We start from the raw sequence: 23,502 nt of genomic DNA, 5'->3' as shown, positions 1-23,502 counted from the left end.
TTTTTAAATGTCTAGGTTATATATAAACTTTCCGCGATGTAATTAACGTTAGCTTTGCGCAGAGGCAGTGTCATAGCCAATGAGGTTCTACCGAGGCGTGACTATTGCTAGTTGAAAACTTTTCCCAATACCCCGCCCTGTCGACGTGAAATATCGTCGGCTGAGGCAATTTTTGGGAACTCCTTCGGGAGTTCATAATATTAAAAGTAGAACAAAGGGTTGATTTTGCAGCCCTATCGGGAATTCGAATGTGTCTACACGCGATTGCAGCGCCACTATCAGACAACATTTTTCTGCGTTTGTATAAAGATCGTAGCATTCGATGTTGCATTTCTGCATTCATTTTTCACGAATACCGAGTAGCATGCAGGTACTAATTTCTAGAAAAGCAGAATATATCAAAAATTGTCCGGACTGTATTCGTTATAGACCGAGTAATCAAAAGCCAACAGGTCTTCTGAGATCTCCAGTCTATGCACAGAGATTTGAAACTCTCGCTATCGATTTGTTTGGACCTCATCTCGTAAGAAGTGGATTTTTCTCGTAGAAGATACCAGTACAAAATTGGTGGAGTTATTTGCCCTTGAAGAAGCAACATCTGTAAATTGCGCCAAAAATTTAGTCGAAGTCTTCTTAAGATATGAACTCCCACCTACACTCATCAGTGATAATGGTTCACAATTTGTCAGTGCTGTAATGCAACAAACTTGCAATTTTCATGGCATTAAGCAAGAACTTATTCCTGTGTATCATCCCCAATCTAACCCACCCGAACGTAAAAATAGAGATCTCAAACCCCAACTCGCCATACTAGTCAGAGATGAACACCACACTTGGGGTGAAAAACTACCAATGATTCACTTTGCACTAAACACTGCCAAGTGCGAAACCACAAATCACACAGCAGCTTATATGTAATTTGGTAGAGAGTTAAGAACAACAATGATGTCACACACGACTTAAGAGCACTTATTGGCAATGATAACTTCGTAGCTGAGATAACCCATATCTCAAACGGTTTGCTCATTTGGCTGCAGAAATTAAAGTCCACGTCGAGCAAAAGCAAGACAAGCGTAAAGCTTATTATGATCGTCGACGACGACAAGTTTTTTCGGCCGTCCGCCGTCGAATGAGGGACGCTATGCCGACGAGTACAGCCGACCAGCAGTCCGAAGTTTGTCGCCCAGCCCATCACGAGGACGATCGCCGACACGCCGCTATAGATCTCCGTCGCCATATAGAAGATCCAGTCAATCTCCTGGCTACAGAAATGAGGAAAACTAAGCGGTGCCACCTTCCTTGGGGGTGAGGCCACTAGTGACAAAAATCCGACGACTGGCGCAAAGATGTCCGGAAACAATATTGAAGTAATCGTCGACAATGAGCCAGTACCTGCCTTTGTGGACTCTGGAGCTTCATTTTCTGTTATCTCGGAGAAGTATTGTCGCCTACTGAAGAAAGTTATGTTTCCAACAACTAACAATGTTCTTTTAAAAGTCGCCGATGGAAATTACGTGAGACCAGTAAGAAAATGTACGCTTCGTCTCGAAATCAATGGCTGACCTCATGCTTTTGAATTTATTGTTTTGCCGCAATGCAGTCACGATATCATCATTGGTTGGGACTTTTGGCGCGCTTCTCAAGCTGTTATAGATTGTCGCCGTTTGGAGCTCTTGTTTCAAGACGTCATTCGAGAATCCCAAACTCCAGACTTCAGCCATTTATTCATGTTGGAAGACTATACAGTACCTGCTCGTTCTATCAGAAAGATTACGGTCTTAGGGCATAAGAAACATCGAGCCATCGACGTAATAGTAGAGAGAAATAGGATACTCCTTTTAAACAAGGAAGTTGCTATTCCGTTTACTATAGTTACGCTCCTTAATGGTAAAGCCGAACTATGGGTTGCTAATGGACAAGGAGAACCTCAGATCATCTCTAATGACATGTGCATCGGGTATGCCCAACCTTTACGCGAAGATTACGTAAATACCATAGACGAGGGATCACTTTATTCCACGACCACTTCAAAGGCAAAGTTGGGTGTCATCGACTGTACCACGATGATATCTCCGGATTTGAGGATCGACTAAAAAGAAAGAATGTTACATCTACTCCAGAGGGTTTTGGAAATTTTCGATCAAGAAAGGAAGTCAACTCAATGTTAAACACCAAATAAACACAGGCGACCACTTACTTATCAGTCAGAGAGCTTACAGAGTGTCCCCATCTGAACGCTGCATTATTAGTGAGGAGGTAACCAAAATGTTAGAAAAAGACATCATTCAACCATCAGAAAGTCCATGGTCATCTCCAGTCGTCTTGATCAGGAAGAAAGATGGAAGCTGGCGTTTTTGTGTTGATTATCGCCGCCTTAACAGAATTACCAAGAAAGACTTGTATCCATTGCCGCGTATTGACGACACCTTGGATTGCCTGAAGGGAGCAAAATATTTTTCGTCTATGGATCTCTTCTCCGGTTACTGGCAAATAGAAGTTGATGAAGCCGATCGTGAGAAAACCGCTTTTATAACACCTGAGGGATTATACGAGTTTAAAGTGATGCCATTTGGCTTATGCAATGCACCTGCAACTTTTGAAAGGATGATGGATAATCTTCTGCGACATTTAAAATGGACAATGTGCCTTTGCTATTTAGATGACATTGTGGTGTTCTCAGAAACATTCGAAGAACATCTTCAGAGGTTGGATACCGTCCTTCACTGTATACAGAACGCAGGCCTTATCCTTAATCCAAAAAAAATGTCGCTTTGGAGCAAATGAGATAAAGATCTTGGGACACCTAGTATCCAGAGATGGTGTACGACCGGACCCAGAAAAAGTAAAGGCCGAGAGTGACTTTCCGTGCCTAGGAATATCCATGACATCAGAAGCTTTCTGTGACTTTGCTCTTACTATCGCCGATTTATAAAGGACTTTTGCCATAAAGCCGAACCTCTACAGTTGTTATTGTAGGAGTACACAAAATTCTGTTGGTGGTCTGAACAATTGGAAGCTTTTGATAATTTAAAGAAAGATCTTATCTCCGATCCTGTCTTAGGCCTTTATGACGAAAATACACCAACGAAACTTCACACTGACGCGAGTGGATACGGAATCGGTGCAGTATTAGTTCAAATACAAGATGGGAAGGAAAAAGTAGTAGCCTATGCCTCGCGTACTCTGACGAAGGCTGAGAGAAACTATTCCACAACTGAAAGAGAATGCATTACGGCCATATGGGCTATAACTAAGTTTCGGCCATATCTCTTTGGAAAGGCTTTCAAGATCGTTTCATGACCATCATTCCCTGTGTTGGCTGACTGGACTGAAGGATCCCTCTGGAAGACTCGCTAGATGGGTGCTGCGACTCCAAGAATACGACGTATCGGTGGTGTACAAAAGTGGAAGGAAACCCAAAGATGCTGATAGTCTGTCCAGAAACCCATTAAAAGTCGATGCTTCATGGTCTGGGGACTCCATAGGTGCCACTTTATTCACTGATCTCTCAGAAGAACAGATGAAAGATCCGATATTGGCAAAAATAATAAGAAACCAACAAATTACCGAAACAAGTAGGCTGGGAAACTTTGAATTAATCGAAGGAGTCCTCTACAAGAAGAATTTTGATCCGTCCGGAAGGAAATTTCTACCAGTGATCCAGAAGCATTTACGGCTCAGTATTCTAGAATCTCTCCATGACGACCCTACCGCCGGACATCTAGGATTCACCAGGACGTATGATAGAATAAGAAAGCGATTTCATTGGCCAGGATTGTACAGAAATGTTCGAAGATATGGGATGCACTGCCGAGAATGTCAAAGGAGAAAATCTATTCCTCAGAAGCCACCAGGTCATCTCGTGCCTATTCCACCAGCCGCCGCTCCTTTACATCGCATCGGAATCGACCTACTAGGACGATTTCCAAAATCTGACGATGGCAACAAATGGATTGTAGTATGCACCGATTATTTGACACGGTACGCAGTCACCAGAGCTTTACCGATGGCGGAAGCTACACAAATAGCCAAATTCCTACTACAGGACATAATCCTGAAGCCTGGATCTCCATGATTTATCATTACAGACCGTGGTCAAGTATTCCAGTCCAAGCTGGTGTCCGATATTAATTGACTGTGCAATATCACTCATCGAATGACAACAGCCTATCATCCGCAAACAAATGGCCTTACAGAGCGATTCAACAAAACGCTAGCAGATATGCTTTCTTTGTATGCTGATGTCGAAAAGAAGAACTGGGACCAGATATTGCCGTTCGTTACATTCGCCTACAACACTGCCAAGCATGACACGACAGGTTTTACGCCCTTCTACTTACTACATGGGCGAGAAGCTGAAACGCCGTTGGATACGATGTTTCCTCTCTGCCCCAACGAGTTCAACCAGGAAGACGATTACGTTAGCCATCTGATCAATAAGGCAGAAGAATCGAGGCAATTAGCTCGTGCCCGAACTCTCGAGGCTCAGCAGAAAGATCGCCGGCATTATGACTCCAAACATCGGATGGTGGCATACGAACCAAGGGATTTGGTGTGTATTTTTATTCCAGTTCGTAAAAAAGGACTTTCCGAGAAGCTCCTCAAGAGATATTTCGGCACTTATCAAGTATTGAGGCGGTTGTCCGACGTCACCTATGAAGTAGCCTATTTCGATCCTAATTCTAGAAGGCAGAAACCGAAGGAAGTTGTCCACGTTCTACGCATGAAGCCATACCATGACCCAGAAGAACAAGACGACCAACATTCTTATGAAATTATGGATGTTCCGGAAAGAGACATTTCTCAAGAGACTACTCACCGTGAAGACACGACAACTTATACTGGCTCTGTGATTCGATCAAGAACTAGAGACACACAATGAAATGTCATAACATCGAGGCGCTGTTCTTCTAAGGAGGGAGCAATGTCGCATTGAAAAAGAGACCGTCGAATCTCCATGGCCGAATGGACATAGCACTGATCTCATTATCAAGGGATTTTGCGTTCGAATCCCACGATTCACAGCTTGTGTAAATATTTAATTAAATGATTTTATGTTTCTCTTTATTTCATGTTCCAGAAGATTCTGGACATTTCTTTAATTTACCAGACAAGTGTTCTGGACTTTTCTTACTGTCTACAGAAAAGTATTCTGGAATTTATTAATAAATTAGTTTAGCTCTACTTCTTGTGTATGTTTGAGTTCCATACTAGACTACATACGTGACAATATATATATGAAATATTTTACAATATATGCAAAAAAATTAGAAGACATTAGAATGAAAAAAAAAAACACTGCTTTAATTTTTAGATTTGAATTTCATGTTTTTAATTTCAATAAGGCAAAATAACATTTCTTAAATGTCTAAATAAAAAAAAAATCTATTTCATATTAAGTATTGAATTATTTGTAAATCTTTCTGTTTTACGATCTCAATATATACAATTGCTTTTATATATGCCTTTTGTTGGAGCCATTAGATTTATTGATCTATTAATTAATGTCTAAGATATCCAATTTTAATTCACATTTCAAAAAACATTACTTAATTTATATAGCTTCTATTTTGTGATATCTTTGCATTGCTTTTATTGGTAATAAATTGGTTTCTATTAACTGGAACTATGATAAATAGTATGAAAGTGAATAAACATTTCGTGTGTTATAAAAGTAATAATAATAAAACGACGAAAGTTCTAACTGTGCATGCTCATTATTCTCAGCTGTTTGTGAGATTTCCAATGTCTAGACACTATGCTAACTTGCGGAAAAAGTAGGAATATTTATGTAAGCAATTGTAGTGCCATAACTAACGCCACCATCGTGTTAAACTTTTCCCTCAGTTCACCGAAAATAACACAATTCCATTTTTTAAATTACAAATTTTTTCCATAAAAAAAAAAGAATTATCATAAAGAATTATTTTTTGAGACAAGGAAAAAAATATTCCTTACATGAAATATAACGCAATCTGACTAAAAACAATTGGAGACATAAAAAAAAAAAATATCTATAGGGCTGTCATAACATATACCCTAATACTGAAACCATGTCAGCTTTATAACTTTTTGTTTTATATTTTATCAGTTTATTCAAACATCAAGTTGGAGTTAATTCTTAGAGTTGCTTTTAGAATACTAATTTAAAAAATGTACACTCAAAGGAATTTTCAAAAACTTTGTCGATATATAAATTCTAAATTTCATATATGTAGTGACGAGCGCCTGTTGGCGAGAGCCATCTGCTGGTTGTTAGACGGAGTTGACGCTGGTTAGACGGAGAGCAGATCAGACGGATCTGGACGAGAGTAAAGACGTGTCAGATCAGACGGATCTGGACGAGAGTGAAGACGTGTCAGATCAGACGGATCTGGACGAGAGTAAAGACGTGTCAGATCAGACGGATCTGGACGAAAGACGAGACGCGACGTATTCGACGAAATCTACTGAATGTTCAATTCTTTTATGTTAATGTATATATATCCTAAATGTCCTAATCGTCCTAAATGTAATTAAATGTGCGTTCTAAAATAGTAGTGATTTCTGAGTCCTACAAATATTCTTGCCCTCATGTCCAGTTACAGAAAGAAAATGAAGCAAAAAAGATATTAATATGAGCATAAATTCTTTAATTATCTTACTAAAAAATGAATCTTAAATCCTTTACTTAAAATTCGTATCTTTATTCTCAATGCATAAAATTAGATAGATAAATAAATTTAATATATAATATGAAATAAAATATATTTCCTTAAAATATTTTTAAAGCAATTGAAAAAAAATTATATTAGTATTTGAAAAATGTTGTTTATTAATGTACAATTTACATTATGAAATTTTCTCTAACAAACATTAATACCAAATATTAAAATTGTCCTTTGCAATTTTAAACTTCTATTCATTTTTAAAGATGACAAGCAGAATTAAATTTTATTGTAAACTTTGTGTGGCAACATGAGGACAAGAGAACATCTAACATTGCAATTTTAAGAGGTAGAAAAGCATAAAAGTATTCAGGAACATTGCTTGAAAACAAGATTCACGCCCTCGCTCATCTCCTTCGTTTGAAGTATTTACTACCGTACTAAGCATTTACTTTTCAGAATAGGTAATAATTTTAAATTTCTGCCTCGTACCAATTGTTTTTGGCAACTGTCGCATTTGCTATTTTCTTTTCCTTTTACAGAATATCCCAAAACTCGATGTTTTTTTCTTGGATATATGATTATAAACATTTACATATATTTCTTAAATAGCTGCATTTTTTTGGTTAAATGCTTCATGCACATCAAAGTATTTTCAGCACATGTTCCTCTATTTCAACATTGATGTCAGTTGCTGACGTCATTTGAAGAGGTTAGAATTTTACTGATTCTCTCTAGTTTAATTATGCTTAAAACCATAATGGAGAAAGAAATTGTTTATTAAATCGATTATTCACTTTTCCCTGCTTTTTATATTACAATTATTTTGAAAAAGAAACATGTTACATTAAAACCTACTTATTTTCTAAAGTTATTTCCATAGATCTACTTTATTTTCAATTTCATCTCAATGATATTTTTCTTCCAGCTAATGCATATTATGATTCTTCATAAAAAAAGTGAAAGTGCATTCAGCGTATCTCAGAATTTCAGTACATGTAATCTTTGGAGGTACACATTGAATGTATATAGCTGAAATTTCACGCAACGCTGTTTCAGTGTTTTTTTTTTTTTTTTTTTTTTTGCAGCATCTGTATATCTGATTTAAAAGTCAGTAGAAAATAAATTTGTATGCCTGATTTAAATTTACATTATGAAAAAGCGATACAGATTTTTAAATGTTTATATTTGACCAGTCATGAAGTGAAACTAAAAGTTAATATCAAAAGATGTAAACGAAATAAAATTAAGTTTTTGGTCATTGGGATAATTCATAATAAAATTCAAACAATTCTGAAAGCGAGCTTTTTATGATATACCATATTTTTGGGTTTTATGTTTGAAAAGAGTAAGAAAGTGATTCTGAAATGAAATTCTACTGCATCGAATATTAAATAACAAAATATCATTAATGGAAATTTTAATACAATATAATATAATCGATGTTCAAATAATCTTCATTGGTAATTCATGTTTTAGCAAACATATCCGGGAAGTTTTCCTCCTTTGAATCCTGGCCACTTCTGGATGATGCTGTAAAGAGCAGCTCCAGGGCAAGCCGTGCACTTGGCATCGCGATGGCCATGTATCTGGCGATTGGCCGTTATAAATTTCTAGAAGGAAAAAAAAATTATGAATATTTGAATCAAGAACATTGTACAAATATTATATATAAATATATATACATATATATTCGTTAAAAAAGCAAAGGGGACACTTCTTATTGTTCATAATTTATAAAGGTTAAATTTAAAGAATATATATCGTTCAAATAGAAAGTATGTTCGGTTTTAAAACTACACAATTGCAATCAAATAAGGAATAACCTAAATATTTACATTTACCCAATCTTCAAATTTTCCAAATACAACCCCCCCCCCACATACACACCTTTGCCTGTTGAATGATTGTGAATAACAAGAAAGTTATAAAATTTATATACAGTTATAAATTTATATTACAGTTATAAAATTTTAGATAAATTGGTTCAAAGTAACCGGATATGTATACAAAAAAAAAAAAAAAAAAAGATTTAAGTTTGTCACTCTATATATAAAAATGCAGCAAAATAACTCAATGTTAATACTTTCCTTCGTTCAAGTTTTAATTACAAGCGTATTTAAAACGCTAACCTTTCTCTGAAAGAGCTGTAATGTTTTTTGAAAGTTTATAGTTAGAGGTGATGAAACAGGCCTAAATAAGATTTCAAAATGCTTACTCTTATTTGCACATTTAGCTATTAACAAATTAATAAATTATATTTTGATAGTGTACTCCATTTATGTCGCTTAATATAATTAGAACTATCAATGTTAATTTGTAATTTTTTAGTATTTGTAAAACGAACATAATTTTTTTTTCTTCAAATAGTGGAAAAATAAAAGATAGATTTCTATTTTTTAAACATTCATTTATAAAGTTTATAGCATAATGTTGTCGATTTGCGTGTTCACGTTTCCTTCAAGAAATATTTTGAAACTCTTTTTATACTTAATCTCTTTTTACCAAAATGGAGTATTAAATAAGAAAAATAATTGATCGAATCTAAGTTTTGTTCGTTTCTAAACTTTGGTTCCACTTAAAAAAAAAGGGTATTTAATAAAAATTTAGCGACGCTGCAATATCTACTCACAAGGAGCATTTATTTTATTCAATCATACATTTCACATTATATAGTATATTTGCACTTAACAGAAAATTTTACCTCCCTCCCCCCCATAAAGCAAAGATAATACCAACCGAATATCTCTCAAACAGAACTTTGCTTGAAATGTTATCAAAGTAGAACATATCAATATCATATATAGATTTTTTCTTTCTTCAACTTCATATTTATTTCAAAAAGAAAAACGATATTTAATCTAAAGCAACATTGAAAAATATGCTTTATAGTGGGTGTGTTGTGGTTTTCTAAGGAACTGCCCTGTTTTAATTACACTATTTTTAATTTTCACAAACACAGCTCCACTGCAAAATTCACAAACACTTATTATACACACATAGAAAATTAGGTTAAAGAACAGTATGGCGGAGGGATTCCACGGTTTCCAGCCGAAAGCATTCGACGTTAGCGCAAGGGTTGCGCATAGGGAAAAAGTCGACCTCAGGGTGCAGGTCTGCCGTTCAACTGACTGTCTTCTGCAAAACGTCACAAGGGGGTGCTCTCTGCTCCAGGGAAAAAAGAGGTGCTACAGCTTTGATTTCCATTAAATTTTATGGATTCTAAAATTTTATTTTTTCCAGGCAATACTGTCGTTTCTTTGAGATGCCTTCGTCTTCATCCCCCTCCCCAAAGAGAAGGAGGGTGGATTCTAGCACAGCCCACCTCTTGGCGTCTTTTTGAATTCTCGCCAAACGAGTGGCGATAACGTCGCCAATGTGGCAACCTAGACTGATTTATTTATTTATTTTTATTTTATTTTTTATTTTATTTTATTTATTTATTTATTTTTATTATTATTTATTTATTACTTTATTTTATTTATTTATTTATTTTTATTATTATTTATTTATTACTTTATTTTATTATTATTTATTTATTTATTATATTTATTTTATTTATTATTATTTCTGGCCTCCAAGTATGGTTTTTTAATTGAAAAATAACAATAATAAAATATTCAATTAGTAGTCAACTTGGCGAGATTTCAAATAAGTCGCCAAGAGGTTGGCCCATCTAGGATTTTACCGAGAAGGAAAATCATGTCTTACAAAAGTTATTGATCTATACTATATACCTTTAAAACTACTTGTCAGAAATGGATAAAATTTGGAACAGTGAGTTTTTTTATGTCTTATTCCTTCGAATGATATGAAAAGTTTTGTGTGTTTGTCTAAATTTTTAACTTACTAATTTAAAAATTAACGAAAAATATGCATTCATATTTTTTTAAATGCATAAATTGTGTCTATTTTATTATTTTAAAGTAAAGTAGAAATTATCGTTAAAAATTCATTATAACTTAGAACATATCGGAAAAACAAGGATTCTTTTAACATTTAAAAAAGAAAATTTCTGTTTTTATAAACCATGAACCGCTTACTCAAAATTACAACATTTTAAGAGCGTTCATGCTGTTTTAATTCTGACGCTACTTGCATGAAAAAAATATTTTTCACTCTTATAGAGAACATATTTCTACTGCAGCAATTATCTATAAATATTGTGCGATAATTAGTTTAATATTAAAAAGTAGTATTTAAATTTTTTTTTTTCGGGGGGGGGGACTGCATATTTGATGTAAGATAAGGTTACAAATATTATCGAGCATGTGTAGCTTCTCGTATTATTTCAAATATGTATAAAAGAAATATCTAAGCCATGCATCTTTGGTTTATATATATTCAACGTTAAATTGTCATTTTCATTAAAGTAGTTAAAAAATGCAAATGCGTGTAGAAAGAAGAAAGCTTGGTGACTGCAGCTTGAGACTCATGATTTCTTTCACTAACCTCTACACAACTTAACCAGCATCTCTGGCGACATAGTTGAACTTTCTTGGAAAACCTGCAACTATGGCGAAAATTTCCCCAAACCCGTTCTCTTATAAACAGTTCGCATTTTGTGTGTAACGTTAATCCCTATGTAGTTTCTATTCCAGTTTGTTAATGTATCTTACTATAAAATGGAAACATGTTTATCTTAGTCTTAAGACTAGCATGAAAATTACCAACCTGAATGTTCAATTCAAGCTAGTCTGATTAGCATAATTTTGCAACTACAAAATTAACTATAAAGATTATGCCACGAAGATTTAATCTCAAATGCTTCTTTTAAAGATAACTTTAAGATCCAGCAAAATTTACAACTGAAGAATAAAATATAGGAGCATTGATACATTTTATATCAAAACTTCATCCAATACTATAAAATAATGGTTAACTGGAATAATTTTGTTAAAAGATTTGGAAAATTGTTTCATATCCGAAACGTTACCAAAGTGACCAACATTTTTCATTTTTAAGAGAGGTATGTTAGACAAATATCATTAGATCTAATCAAAACAGCTATCAATAATTAGGTACGGTCACTTAAAGGGCCCTTTTTTTCCAGTCATATTATGTTAAAATATTTTTAGGCTTGAAATTAGAATAAGAAAAGGTATTCATTAGCTTATTAGATAAATTTAATTTGATTAATTAATTAATTTTGTTAATTAATAATTAAGTAACAAATCAAGACACATCATTTTATCTGAGATAAAGAACTGAAGCATCTAAGTTTCGTATTTACTAAAAAAAAAAATTCAGAACTTTTGCCAACGTACATAATTTCATACAAAGATTGATAAATTTGGTGGGGGTGGGAAGCATACTTCCCACGGGCCTAGAAAGGGTTAAACTCTATCGTCAAGACCCTATGTAAGACAGTTACTTGAATCCGATGTAATTCAGATGTAAAGGCCAACTGAGATAAAAATTGCTGAATGCAACAAGTAATTTGAAAGGGAGGAGGTGTCAAGTTTGTCAATAATATCAACTGTAGATATTTCAGTATTTTTATACCAAAGAGAATTTATAATAGTGGAGGGGAAAAAATAAGATTATCACGTGAGAATTCGTATACCAATTAGATGTAAGTGTATATAAACATTTGTGCACATGCAGTTAGAATACAGTTATGTATAATCACATGCATGCACTTGTATAATTGTGAGGGTAATTATGTACATGTGCATACATAATTATTTTATGTGCATGCATATAAAATTATTCTAAATGAACGTAGGAAAGAATTATATTAAATAATTTGATGATAAATATTTTGATTAATAAAAGATCAGTTGGGAATATCTAAGAGAATTTCAATTTGTTTTTGAGTAATAAATGAATGTCCTTATCACTTGTAACTGAAATAAAGCTATTATAGTTTCATTTTTAATTGCGACATCGGCACTTAAATAAATATTGCTAAATAAGAAAACAGCACTCTTAATAAAAAATAAAGAGTTTAATATTGCGGCGAGTTGGAATGAGCGAGGATAAAACCTGGGACCTTGTGGTTCGCAGTCCAGTAACATGACCACGATACAAAAGCAATTGCTCGGGTAGAGTAGTTTTTAACTGGCTTATAAGCTATTCACTACAGACTATCCCTCTAGTGAGTCGGAGGTGAGACGAACGATATGGCTGTTGAGTGGTGATGTATTTATTGGCTGTTGAGTATAATGCGCCTGTACCCATTAGAATAGCGCCAAGCGTTAGGGCGAGCGAGCGTGTGTGGGTGAGTGGTTGCTATTGCTGCTTCAAGTGAGTCTGACGACTTTGGTTGCTTGGTAGATGGCGCCACAACAGCTGTACGAAGGTTGAAGGTTCATCGTCCGAGGTCACCAATGTATCGGATTGGGATGTGCAAAAGATAGAACCTGGGACCTTGTGGTTCGCGGTCCAGTAACATGACCACGATACAAAAGCAATTGCTCGAGTAGCATAGTTGTTAACTGGCTTATAAGCTATTCACTACAATATTAAGTAATGAAGAGTAAGAATTAAGTAATGAAGTTTAATATCATCGAGATTTAAGCCTACTTGATGAATATTATCCCCATTGGAGTGAAACATTCTCCTATTGTCCATAAAAGGTGGTCATGATGGCTACGGGGTTACGAGTGTCTCAGCATAGTTTGCTCCTGTTTTTCTTGTTTGATGAGACTTTGCTCTCCCAGAGTACAGAAACCTGTAAAGATGTCTGGGATTGTCCCTGATTGTAATAGCCCATATGCTGTGTAAGACTTCTCAGTTGACCGGCTGTCGGGGAGTGTCTCTCCTATCTTTGTCCATATAGGGTAAACATGTTTAATATTTTCTCATTATTTGCACCATTCACTATGAAGGAACCATAATCCGCCATCTGATCAAGTTCAAAATGACCTGATTTAGTCCTTAATTTCCTTCTATGGCTTTAATAAGGATAGTAATCAAACTACCAATGTGCATGAAAACTCTTTCTTTAGAAATTTCTTTACATACCTTCTCCACACCACAGTCGATTAGCTGCCTGGCAGCATCTATCATAGCTGCACTTGGCTGGGCTTTGTCGAAGTTGCCCATGAAGGAAATGCCGATAGCCTTCGAATTGTAACCGTAGGTGTGGGCTCCGACGGCCTTCCAGCCACGGCCCTCGTAGATCCTGCCATCTCCACCTACCAGGAAGCTGTATCCGATGTCAGCCCATTCTGCAATTAAAAATTATAAATTAAAATATGGAGAGGCCGATCATTGCGAGTTGTATCGAGATTTCATCACTAGTTTAACACTCGATTCCAGCGCAGATCCATTATATGCATATGTTTAGTGTGTATAAAATTTTCCATCTTGGAAAGATCTTTACATTCAAGTGACATTGAGAACTGGAGAATTGAATGCCGCTGTAGATTTCTAAAATGTTTTAATTTAACAGATTAGCTAAATCATGAATATATATATCTTTGAAACAATGTATATAAAGATCAAAGAAAGAATATGTATTCGCACATTATTCCAACTCATGAAAAGAAAAAAATATATATTTCTTCCTCTTTATGTGTATGTTTTATTTGGAAAAAACCCAACAATAATAATTATGAATGGCTTTCCTCTATTGCAATTATAAATTTAGGTTACTACTTAGATTCAATTAAAAAATTGTGGTTTTCTCAATATTAATCCTATCTAATATGTTCACAAAGCTCGATTATTGAATATTTGTCTAGTTATTATTAGCAAGGATTAATTGACAATTTTTTCATAAACTATGGTTTCACATCCGTTTGAACCATCGCTCCACAAAACTTTGGAATAAGAAAAAAAAAGTAGAAAATATTTGCATTTTTTTTTTCAGAAAATATCAGCAATTTTTTTTTAGGTCGGAACTGTTATCGATATTTCTAAATAAACAGAAACTAATTATGAAGAAATTGACTTTTTTTTGTCGTATTCAACATACTGCAAAAGACGCAGATTAATCAAGCAACAGATTGTAAGTTGGCTCTCGGCCAATCAAATCCATCTCTCTCCCTGCGCTTTCTTTACTTTTAAATTAATTTTTCTATAGCTTTTCGCAAAAGATAATTATTTTCTTTTCCTCATACAATTTTATTTTGATATTTTTTGTAATGAATTACTTATTGAATTGAAGATAAAAGCGCTTCGTAATATAGAATTATTTTACATGTGGTCCTTAAATTAAGTATTTAATTCTAACAACAAGTAAAAGGCATTTTTTCTTTGAGAAGTACATTTGCCTTCGTCGTTCTGATTACTTTGATTTAGGAAAAGATCCACATTTTTTGTTTTTATACTACTTTCTAGGTTCTGTATTCCCTGCTTATTATAATACTTACTTCTAGTATCGATGTGGTAGTTCTGAGTTTGACGAGCAACCTTCGAACACGCATCCTTGCTGTTGCAGGTGGCGCCAGCTGTGTGATGAATGAATACGTGACTCACAGGAACTTTCATCGCTTGTGGATTAACGTTCCGAGCACCCCAAGCAGCCCGGCTCACGATTTCTGGGCATGCTGAAAAAGGAATAAACTAAATTAATGCATAAGGACAAATGAATAAAATTATATATGTTCGATTAAAGACCAAATTTCTTTCAAATACAATGTTCGTTAATCAAATTGTTCTATGTTTTTTAATTTTTCTGGGATTTTGATTAATTCATTAAAAAAGCTACTATATTTACAATTATGTAATTTCTTACTAATTTTATTAATATTATTATTCAACATATGCTTAGTTATTAGGACGAATGTAGTTTTCGAAATTCATTCTTTCTAGTCAAAATAATGTTAATATTGTTACAAATCTGTAATTTTGCTACTCGGCCATGAATAGTGTCATCGTGAGAAAGACCGTTGTAAGATCTGTGCTGAGCAGCTGCCGCGTAAATGACCTGAGAGCTTGGCGATCATTTGGCGACTTGGCGACGAATTTGGCGAGTTTAGCGACTAAATGGATAATACCGGAAAGTTCGAGAAGTTTCACGATCCATCTAGTAAGACCCGAGGTATAGCCAGGTACGCCCTGATTGGTCTGGAAGAATCTAGCCCCGCCTCCCAGAACTATAAAAGACGAGCACTCGGAAGCTGCGAAGTTGTTGTTGTTGAGTGTATCGTCAGAAGTGGTGTGGATCGTCAGAAGAAGTTGTGTGTGTGAGAGAGTCGGAGTCGCCGACAAGTAAAGAAACTGGAGGATTAGACAGCAAGAAAGCTGCTGAACTACTAGCAATTAAATGTGCTGCGCTATTACAATTGATTAGCAGTATTTGTTATAGAAGAAAAATTTTGTAACAATATTATACTTAAACGAAAAACTTCATACTTTAAAGAAATTCAGTAAACACTTCAAAAACCAGAGATCAGAAATCAATATGCAATATACAAAACATTTATGCGTACTATTCTCCATATTTCATCCAAGCGGTGCGAAAGATGCAAAACTATTCATATTTTTCGCTTTCGATTCTTTGTCTATCTATTGTTCAATTGTTTGGTGTGTTTTTTCCCTCAGATTGTTACAACTCTTTCGTATCCCTCTATTCTTTGTTCATCAGCCTTGTGTCCTGATTGTATGTTCCAATACTACGATATCAAGATATTCATTATTGTTTTGTTTCTGTGTATGTTTGTTATGAAGTGTCTGTCATCAGTCGATAAAAAATTTCAAATAACATTTATTTTCTCTAATCTGTTTATGAATTCTTCCCTCATTTTAATCCAAAATACTGAATTGCGAAAGTTATCCTTTAATTTAAACAAATGGAATTTTATCCGAGTTTTAGAATTATAGGCTCTTATTTTTAAAGCATCGAAAGTATTTGTTTTATTTCTACTAGAATGGCCCTAAAAATCATAATCATTTTATTCAAATTCTAATAAAAAAGTTTTATTTTTTAAACATTTATTTAAATGATACATACAGAGAAATTCAGAATCGGTTGTTCAAGATGAGTGCAAAAACAGGGAATAGCAACAAAACATGATTTCGCATAGGAAAGTAAGTATCTTGTAAATGTATACATGATAATACAGAGGGCGCTGTGCATCCATAGAAATGTCCGATTATTTCACCTGGCCATTGCTCGTTTCGCTGACTTCACAAAACTCATTTTATGAAATAATTGCTAAGCCTAACATATGCCGCAGCAGTCGAAAGTGATTTGATAATTGACCGATTATATGAAAAACGCTACTCCTGTTGTCGAATTCAGAAAGTAAAAGCCAGGTTTATCGTCTAAGCATCGTGAAAAGCTGGTGCAAAAGACTTTTGTTGCTTACGACAGAAACCGAGCAGAACGAAAATTCGTTACTGCCGGCAACATCTATAAAATGCCAGTATTTTACATGAATGTTCAATGGCCTATCAAATAGTGCTATCGATCCTGTATTTGAATGATTGGCGCAACAGCGAAAATTACTTGCAATAGTCTAATTATAAAGACAATATGTTATTTGGCTTATAATGTTTCTTTCCTTTTACATTTCAGGCATACTGATTTTGTTCATCTACATGATCTTTGTTATCATTCTTTCAAATGAGAGATGGTGTCGTTTTATTATTCTCTACACCCCCATCATCATGCAGCGATCCATTCTTATTCACTTTAGATTTTAATAAATCATTCCTTTAAATTATTAATTTTTTCCATGGGAATACGAAAATTTCCAGTTAAAATAAGTCATTTGATCACATGTAAAAAAAAAAATGACATGTTATTGGTTTAATCTTATTAGTTTTTCCATGTCTAGCCCAGTTCATGAATCAAAGATATGATAAAGAAGAATCGTGGTTCCTTGTAACTTTAAAGCACCGATATATAATTTTAGGTAGAAGTCTAAAATAGTCCATCTTAGTTTAGCCCTTTTAGTTTAACTTAGGCTGTCATTCTAATGGACTATCTGGAAAAACTGGTTCACATTTGCGTGTCACTTGATAAATCGTAGAAATCTGAGACGGCCAACGATTACTTGTTAAATCGCATGTCGATGTTCCAGTCTTTGAGTATCTTAAAAGAACAGCCAGAGGATAGAACCTGTAACGAATATTCAAAATGCTTCTGGGAACAATGCTTTTGCGGATATATTTTGTTTTTATATATTTCCATGTGAATAATACGGGTTTCTCTTTTCTTTTTTTTATTTTTCTAAATATTTTTTTTCTAATTATGTCTCAGTATAGTCATCCCCCCCCCTTCTCCTTTCTTTGAATTTTCGAAACTGTGGCATTTTTTTTTTTAATTATTGCTCGATTTTTAGTGGAAACAAAGTAATGAGTTTTCTATTTTTCTGCGCTGTTAACAATTATTTATTTTATAATTTTTCAAGCTTTATGTTCATGCTTTGTTACCAAGTTATCACTGCCATCAACACAGATATTCAAATGTCGTATCGTTATATGTATTTCCTAAGCACTGTAACAATATAAAAAACATTCTTACCAAAGGTTTTGTTTTCATAACCAATGAATGGCTCAGTTCAGTACCATAATCATTAGAGGAACGTAGGTATGATGTTCAATATGATTTTTGTTGATACTATTCGAAAACAGTTTTTTGTATAACACAAAGGAAGAATAAGTTGCAATTACACATTACAAGTTGAATTTTTCTGTCAAAACGTTTGAAAATATCGAAAGGAGAGGACTTTTGTTCTCTGAAATTGAAATCGTTTCGACGGCATAGTCATTCAATTGTTCATGGATTTTATAAGGAGTTCTGAGTTTTTCATACCTGCATCGAGTGCCACAGCCAGGGATAAGAACAGAGAAATATAAAATATCATGCTGAAAATTTTCCAGTAGGACTGTTTTTGCCTAAAGAAAAAGATAAGATACGACTGATATTTGGTAAAAGAGTTATGATTAGCAAACTGTAAAGTAAAAAATATTGATTTTTTTTTGTTTTGTTTAAAAAGAAGTATAAAGTAAAAACCTTCTAATTTAAAAGCTTTATCAAATGATTTCTTAAAAAATCTTGAGATAGCTTAAGAAATATATTACATAATTCCCGAAACTAAAGATAAAATGAAATTTTTTAATCCATTCCTCAAATATAGAGGTTCGATTAATAAATAACAGGATTTTTTTTTTCATTTGAAACATTAAAATAGTAATATAATATTTATAATAAATAGATTGCTTATTTTTCAGTTCATGAATTGAAAAATATATTGAAAAATGATTAGACCACATTTGCACAAAATGGGCATTAGATTATAGCTATAAGTTTTTTCTTCAGAAAATTTTATCAAAATCTATAATTTGAGAAAATAACAATTAAAGATGTAAAATAACTCAATCGTATATCATGCAAATAAAAGAAATCAATGTAATTTCCCAAAGAATGGACTTAGAAGTAAAATTCTAACGGTTTTATGAAGATTATTTAGAAAATAAGAATATTAAATTACAAAAAAACAGTATGACATTTTCTCAATAAAAATCGACTTTTTAATGTAGTCTTAACTTAGATAAAAAAAAAATATACTATCAGCATTCCAGCTTGATATCAGGATTTTTTTTTTGTGGTTATTGCATACATCAGATTTTTCAAATAAAATTTTGATATTTAAATCATAATTTTCAAAATTTTAATCATAGATAATTATCAACCAAAATGAGATGGAATTTATTAAAATTGTGAAAAAGAACGTGAAGTATTAAAATTTAATATGAAATAAAGTTTGGAATTTTTATAGTTATTTATCTAACTTTCAAAAGACAAGCATTCTTACTTTTCTTTGTAAATGAATAATAGATATTTATTCCATGAAAACGGCAATAAGCGCACGAGTTAAAGAGTTCTTTAATTTGAAATTTAGTGAATTTGGAATGCCTAAATTTTATAACTATTTATCTTCTAGATTTGAAAGATTGAATGTTTTTTTAAGCAGAAAACAAAAAGAAATCCAATAATAAATGAATGATAGAGTTAGAAAAATTCATTATATATTATTTTGCTGATAGAAAAATTGCAGAATTCGAGAAAAAAACATTAATTGTTAAGTTTATTTTTGCACATATGCTGTGTGTGCGCAGTGATCCTCGAAATGATGTTAAGTTTCTACAAAAAACAAAACTTTTTACCAATTTTGTTCATTTTATTATAAAGGTTGAAGTGTACATTAAACCCTCCATATCCAAATGATTCTGTTATAAACGTATCTAACTACCACCTTTTTAAGTAAAGAACCTAAAATTAAATCATTCATAATTACATAAAAAAATGATGATTTTTTTATTTAACGCAAAACTTATAAAAATCCCACAACCTAGGAACAAATTTTGTCATTGGCAATCGAAAATGCATTTATCTTACTCTACTACTAAATGGATTTAAACACCACCGATTAAACCTCCATAGCTTTTTCCGAAATTTAAATTGCATCTAATGAACTGCTTCAGTTTTCACCTAAAGCGTATATAAACAATCTTTCTTCTACTCAACTGAGTCACAAATAGTACATTACTTCCGTTTCTCTCTCTGTTACTTCTCTGCTCTTCTTTCTCTTCTGCTCAAATTGAGTAAAAGTTCTAGACATCTGTTGGCACATTTAATCCAAAACAAAAATTATGTTGTATTCGTAATTATTCTAAAAGTTTTTAGGAATTGCTGGTTGAGTGAAATTAAATCAAAAAATGACGTTTAATTATACAAGAGATAACTATGCAGACAGTGTGCTATTGGCCAAGAAGATAAAACCATTGCTAGTCAAAGAGGAGGGGGTCTGCAAGAGTTAGAGCAACTTGTCAATGATTGCCAAAATCCTTAAAGGGGCGGGCTGGTGCAGATAATAAGAGGAAGATACATCAATCAAATTATAAAATGAATGAACCGTTTCTCCATGCTTTTGTTACCCTCAGTAGACTGAGGTCAACAAAGCATTCCACGCTGTAGGGATCCCCAACGTATATCTAGAATACTGATGACAGTAACTTGTTGCGATTATTCTATTATTTCCTTTTCCGAATTCCTTAAGTGCCAGATGTGTTCCAGCCAAGAAGCAAGGGACCCTGAACGTACTGCCACCTGTCTCTCTCGATAAGCAACGGCAGAGACCATCGATAAGATGGACTCATACTGACCAAGTAAACGAAAAGATTAATGCTTAGGTTCTTGACGAAGGTCATGAGCTTCGCAAAATATCTTTTCACTACATCCAGTAAATGAAATGCTCTTGAATCACTTATATAAATTGATGGGTAACAAAAGAATGGTGTGGAGTACTCTTGAATAACCATCTTAAATGGAAAGGCGAAAAAAGGAATGGTCGGTCTATATTCAAGAACAAAAAGAAAACAAAAAGGGGGGGGGGCTTGGTCTGTTTGTGAATAACTGATCTTTTTAGATAGGGAAGAAAGTGGAATAGCGAAGAGTGTCATTCCTCCAATAGTGTGATGTGAAATGATAGTGAATTATCAACTTAAGAATAAAGGGATTCTCAGTCACAATTGTCTAAGAATTTGAAAGCAGAAAAATAGCAGTTGTTTTATTCATTGTTAATATTTGCATTCATTGTTAATAAAATCTGACGCCAATTTGCAAAATTCCAACTCAAACAGTTAAAAATAATATATATTATTGTAAATTTTAAGAATATTTTTCAACATGTTGATTGATTTAATTTAAATAAACTGTTTTAATGTTTATTAAATAACTTACTTGATTATCTTGACAGCAAGGATAGGAGACCAGTCCTGACTGTGGAAAGTATTTCGTTACAGCAGGTATATATCTTCCCAAAACTGATAGCATGTGTAATTACCCAAGATAACCCTTTCCTGCTAAACGGAAAGTTTCTGATAATTTAACGAAGAAGCAGCAGAATCTCCTGATCCGGATAATCGTTGTGGGAAATCGCCATGTGTATGCTATCACAAACTGATAAAAAAAATTGGAAGGAAAATTAGAGTTATGGATCAAAGTCAGTAACAATAGCTTTGGAAAATGAGAAAAAAGTTATGCGAAAATAAAAAATAACGAATTTAAACTATTATATTGAGTCGAATCTTAAATTATTACTCGTTAATTAAATTTAAAATAATTAAATTATTAATGTTAAATCATAAATAAATTTTCATCATAATTTGTTAATATATTCGTCTTTAACACTGTATTTATAAAAATTCAAATGTTTCAAAGGATTTCTGTAAATGCTGCTAATTTAATGAAGAATCACCTAAGACATTTAAGACCTAAGACAATTTTTGATATATTTAAGAAAGATTTTTAAGATTTTTTCGTAAAACATGCGTAAGAGTAATCTGCACCAACGGCTGAACATCAGATTGTAAGTATCAATTTAATTTTGTCGTTAACTGGTTTCAGTTATTGCTTGGTGCACATTCAGATACAACCGAATTTTCTTATTGTTTTAATTCTGTGTATAATAGAAATACATCACCAAGCCATGAACAGGAATGACTGAAAAGAGTCGCCGGCAACTTCCTTTCCAGTCAAAAAATCCACAATATAATCAAATTTATAAGTGGAAATAGAGACCTATTCTTGCCTCCATAGCACTCAACATCAAGGCTCACACCAAAAAAGACTAAGGGAAAAAAACAAGCACTGCAGTCTCCTGTCACACATTTCAATCAAACAGAGATTGTCTTCATTTCCATTTCTCAAATTATTTTCCATCTGATTTTTTTAACTGCATCCTGATCTACTATATCATAAAAAATAAGTGAACACAGATTATATGTATATTTTTATAAATTTTATCTCTCAATCTGCATTATATTTCTAAGTTTATTACTACAAATTATATTTCTAAGTTGAAAAATTATGTAAACGGTCTCATCATAATATAATTTCTTATATAATTGTAAATTCTGTAAATAGTTATTTTTGTTTCGTTTTCCTACTGTAAATATTTTGTTAATTAAATAAAATTCCCGTAACATGCCTACCAAACCGTTCAGTGACCAGAATGGTCACGGATACGGGGGTATGAGACGGCGTTCTGTTCTGTATAACAGAAATATTATACATATTATTTGTTAACTGTTTCGACCTCTTCAGAAATGGCGTATCTAAATTTTGTCGCAAAAATTTAGCAATGACGAGTATACATGTCAAACACAGAGTATGTGTAATATGAAATTATATTGTAATAAAATGACTTTTATTTTTTATTTCAATAATCACATTTATTTATTTACTTAAATAACATACATTTTTAGCATATGAACGAAAAAAACATAAAAAAAATTGGATGACTAATATAATAGAACGATACATTAAAAAATACAATTCATATTATATGCCGGTTTTTAGATAACAATTATTAATAATCTTTTATTTATTCCTTTAATTTCGACTTGGCCACAAAATATTTTAAACACATTGAAATCTACGAATATGTTTGAGTTTTTACTAAAATTTAATTCAAACTGTAAATTTTCACTACTTATTACTCCGGACGAATAAACTCGTAATAACGCAAAATGTACTTTTTCCATTACGAGTATAGTTTGGTTAACAGCATATACAATATGTATTGACAATATTATTAAATTCATCGTATTATTATATACCTCATCTTTTTCTAGATGATTCCTTGTAACATCTCATTCTAAATGGTTTCTGACAAGTTAGATATATTTTCATTTTGATAAGATATAAATTCTTACAATTTATACTCTATTCATTTGGCATGCATACGTTTATACTCATATACATATGTTAATGAAAAGAACATGCATACATTTTATGGTTTAGTAATAAAGTAAGAAATTTTTTTTATTATAATTAATAGAGATATGTTTGATCATTTTACTCTATTAATTTAAATTCTAATTTCTTTAAATCTGACAAAACTATTTTCTCAATAATCAAGCGCGTTATTCCAAATAAATTTATTTCTGT

The 23,502-nt window shown here is 33.0% G+C and overlaps 1 protein-coding gene and 1 non-coding gene across 2 annotated transcripts; one reads left to right on the top strand and one right to left on the bottom strand.

The window, feature by feature from the left end:
* Window positions 1-50: 50 nt before the first annotated feature.
* Window positions 51-191, top strand: LOC129973104 (U4 spliceosomal RNA). The gene has a single exon (XR_008784937.1). It is a non-coding gene; the product is annotated as a U4 spliceosomal RNA (small nuclear RNA).
* A 7,861-nt stretch (window positions 192-8,052) lies between these two features.
* Window positions 8,053-21,427, bottom strand: LOC129973067 (peptidoglycan recognition protein 3-like). The gene is made up of 5 exons (XM_056087429.1): window positions 21,292-21,427; window positions 18,361-18,443; window positions 14,969-15,145; window positions 13,617-13,822; window positions 8,053-8,260 (listed from the first exon to the last, which is right to left on the bottom strand). The coding sequence occupies exons 2-5, from the start codon at window positions 18,410-18,412 to the stop codon at window positions 8,123-8,125; spliced, it is 573 nt and encodes a 190-aa protein (XP_055943404.1). The 5' UTR covers window positions 18,413-18,443; window positions 21,292-21,427; the 3' UTR covers window positions 8,053-8,122.
* Window positions 21,428-23,502: the final 2,075 nt, after the last annotated feature.

This window comes from Argiope bruennichi, chromosome 6, assembly GCF_947563725.1.
Source record: "Argiope bruennichi chromosome 6, qqArgBrue1.1, whole genome shotgun sequence".
NCBI classification, from domain to species: domain Eukaryota; kingdom Metazoa; phylum Arthropoda; class Arachnida; order Araneae; family Araneidae; genus Argiope; species Argiope bruennichi.
This window is presented reverse-complemented; position numbering and strand designations above follow the sequence as displayed.

Excerpts from the sequence above, each read along its gene's own strand:
- LOC129973067 (XM_056087429.1), bottom strand. The coding sequence starts at position 18,412 with ATGATATTTTATATTTCTCTGTTCTTATCCCTGGCTGTGGCACTCGAT. Across the intron at positions 15,146-18,360 it reads GGCTGTGGCACTCGATGCAG|CATGCCCAGAAATCGTGAGC; the intron begins GTATGAAAAACT and ends TTCCTTTTTCAG. Across the intron at positions 13,823-14,968 it reads CTACCACATCGATACTAGAA|AATGGGCTGACATCGGATAC; the intron begins GTAAGTATTATA and ends TTTTAATTGCAG.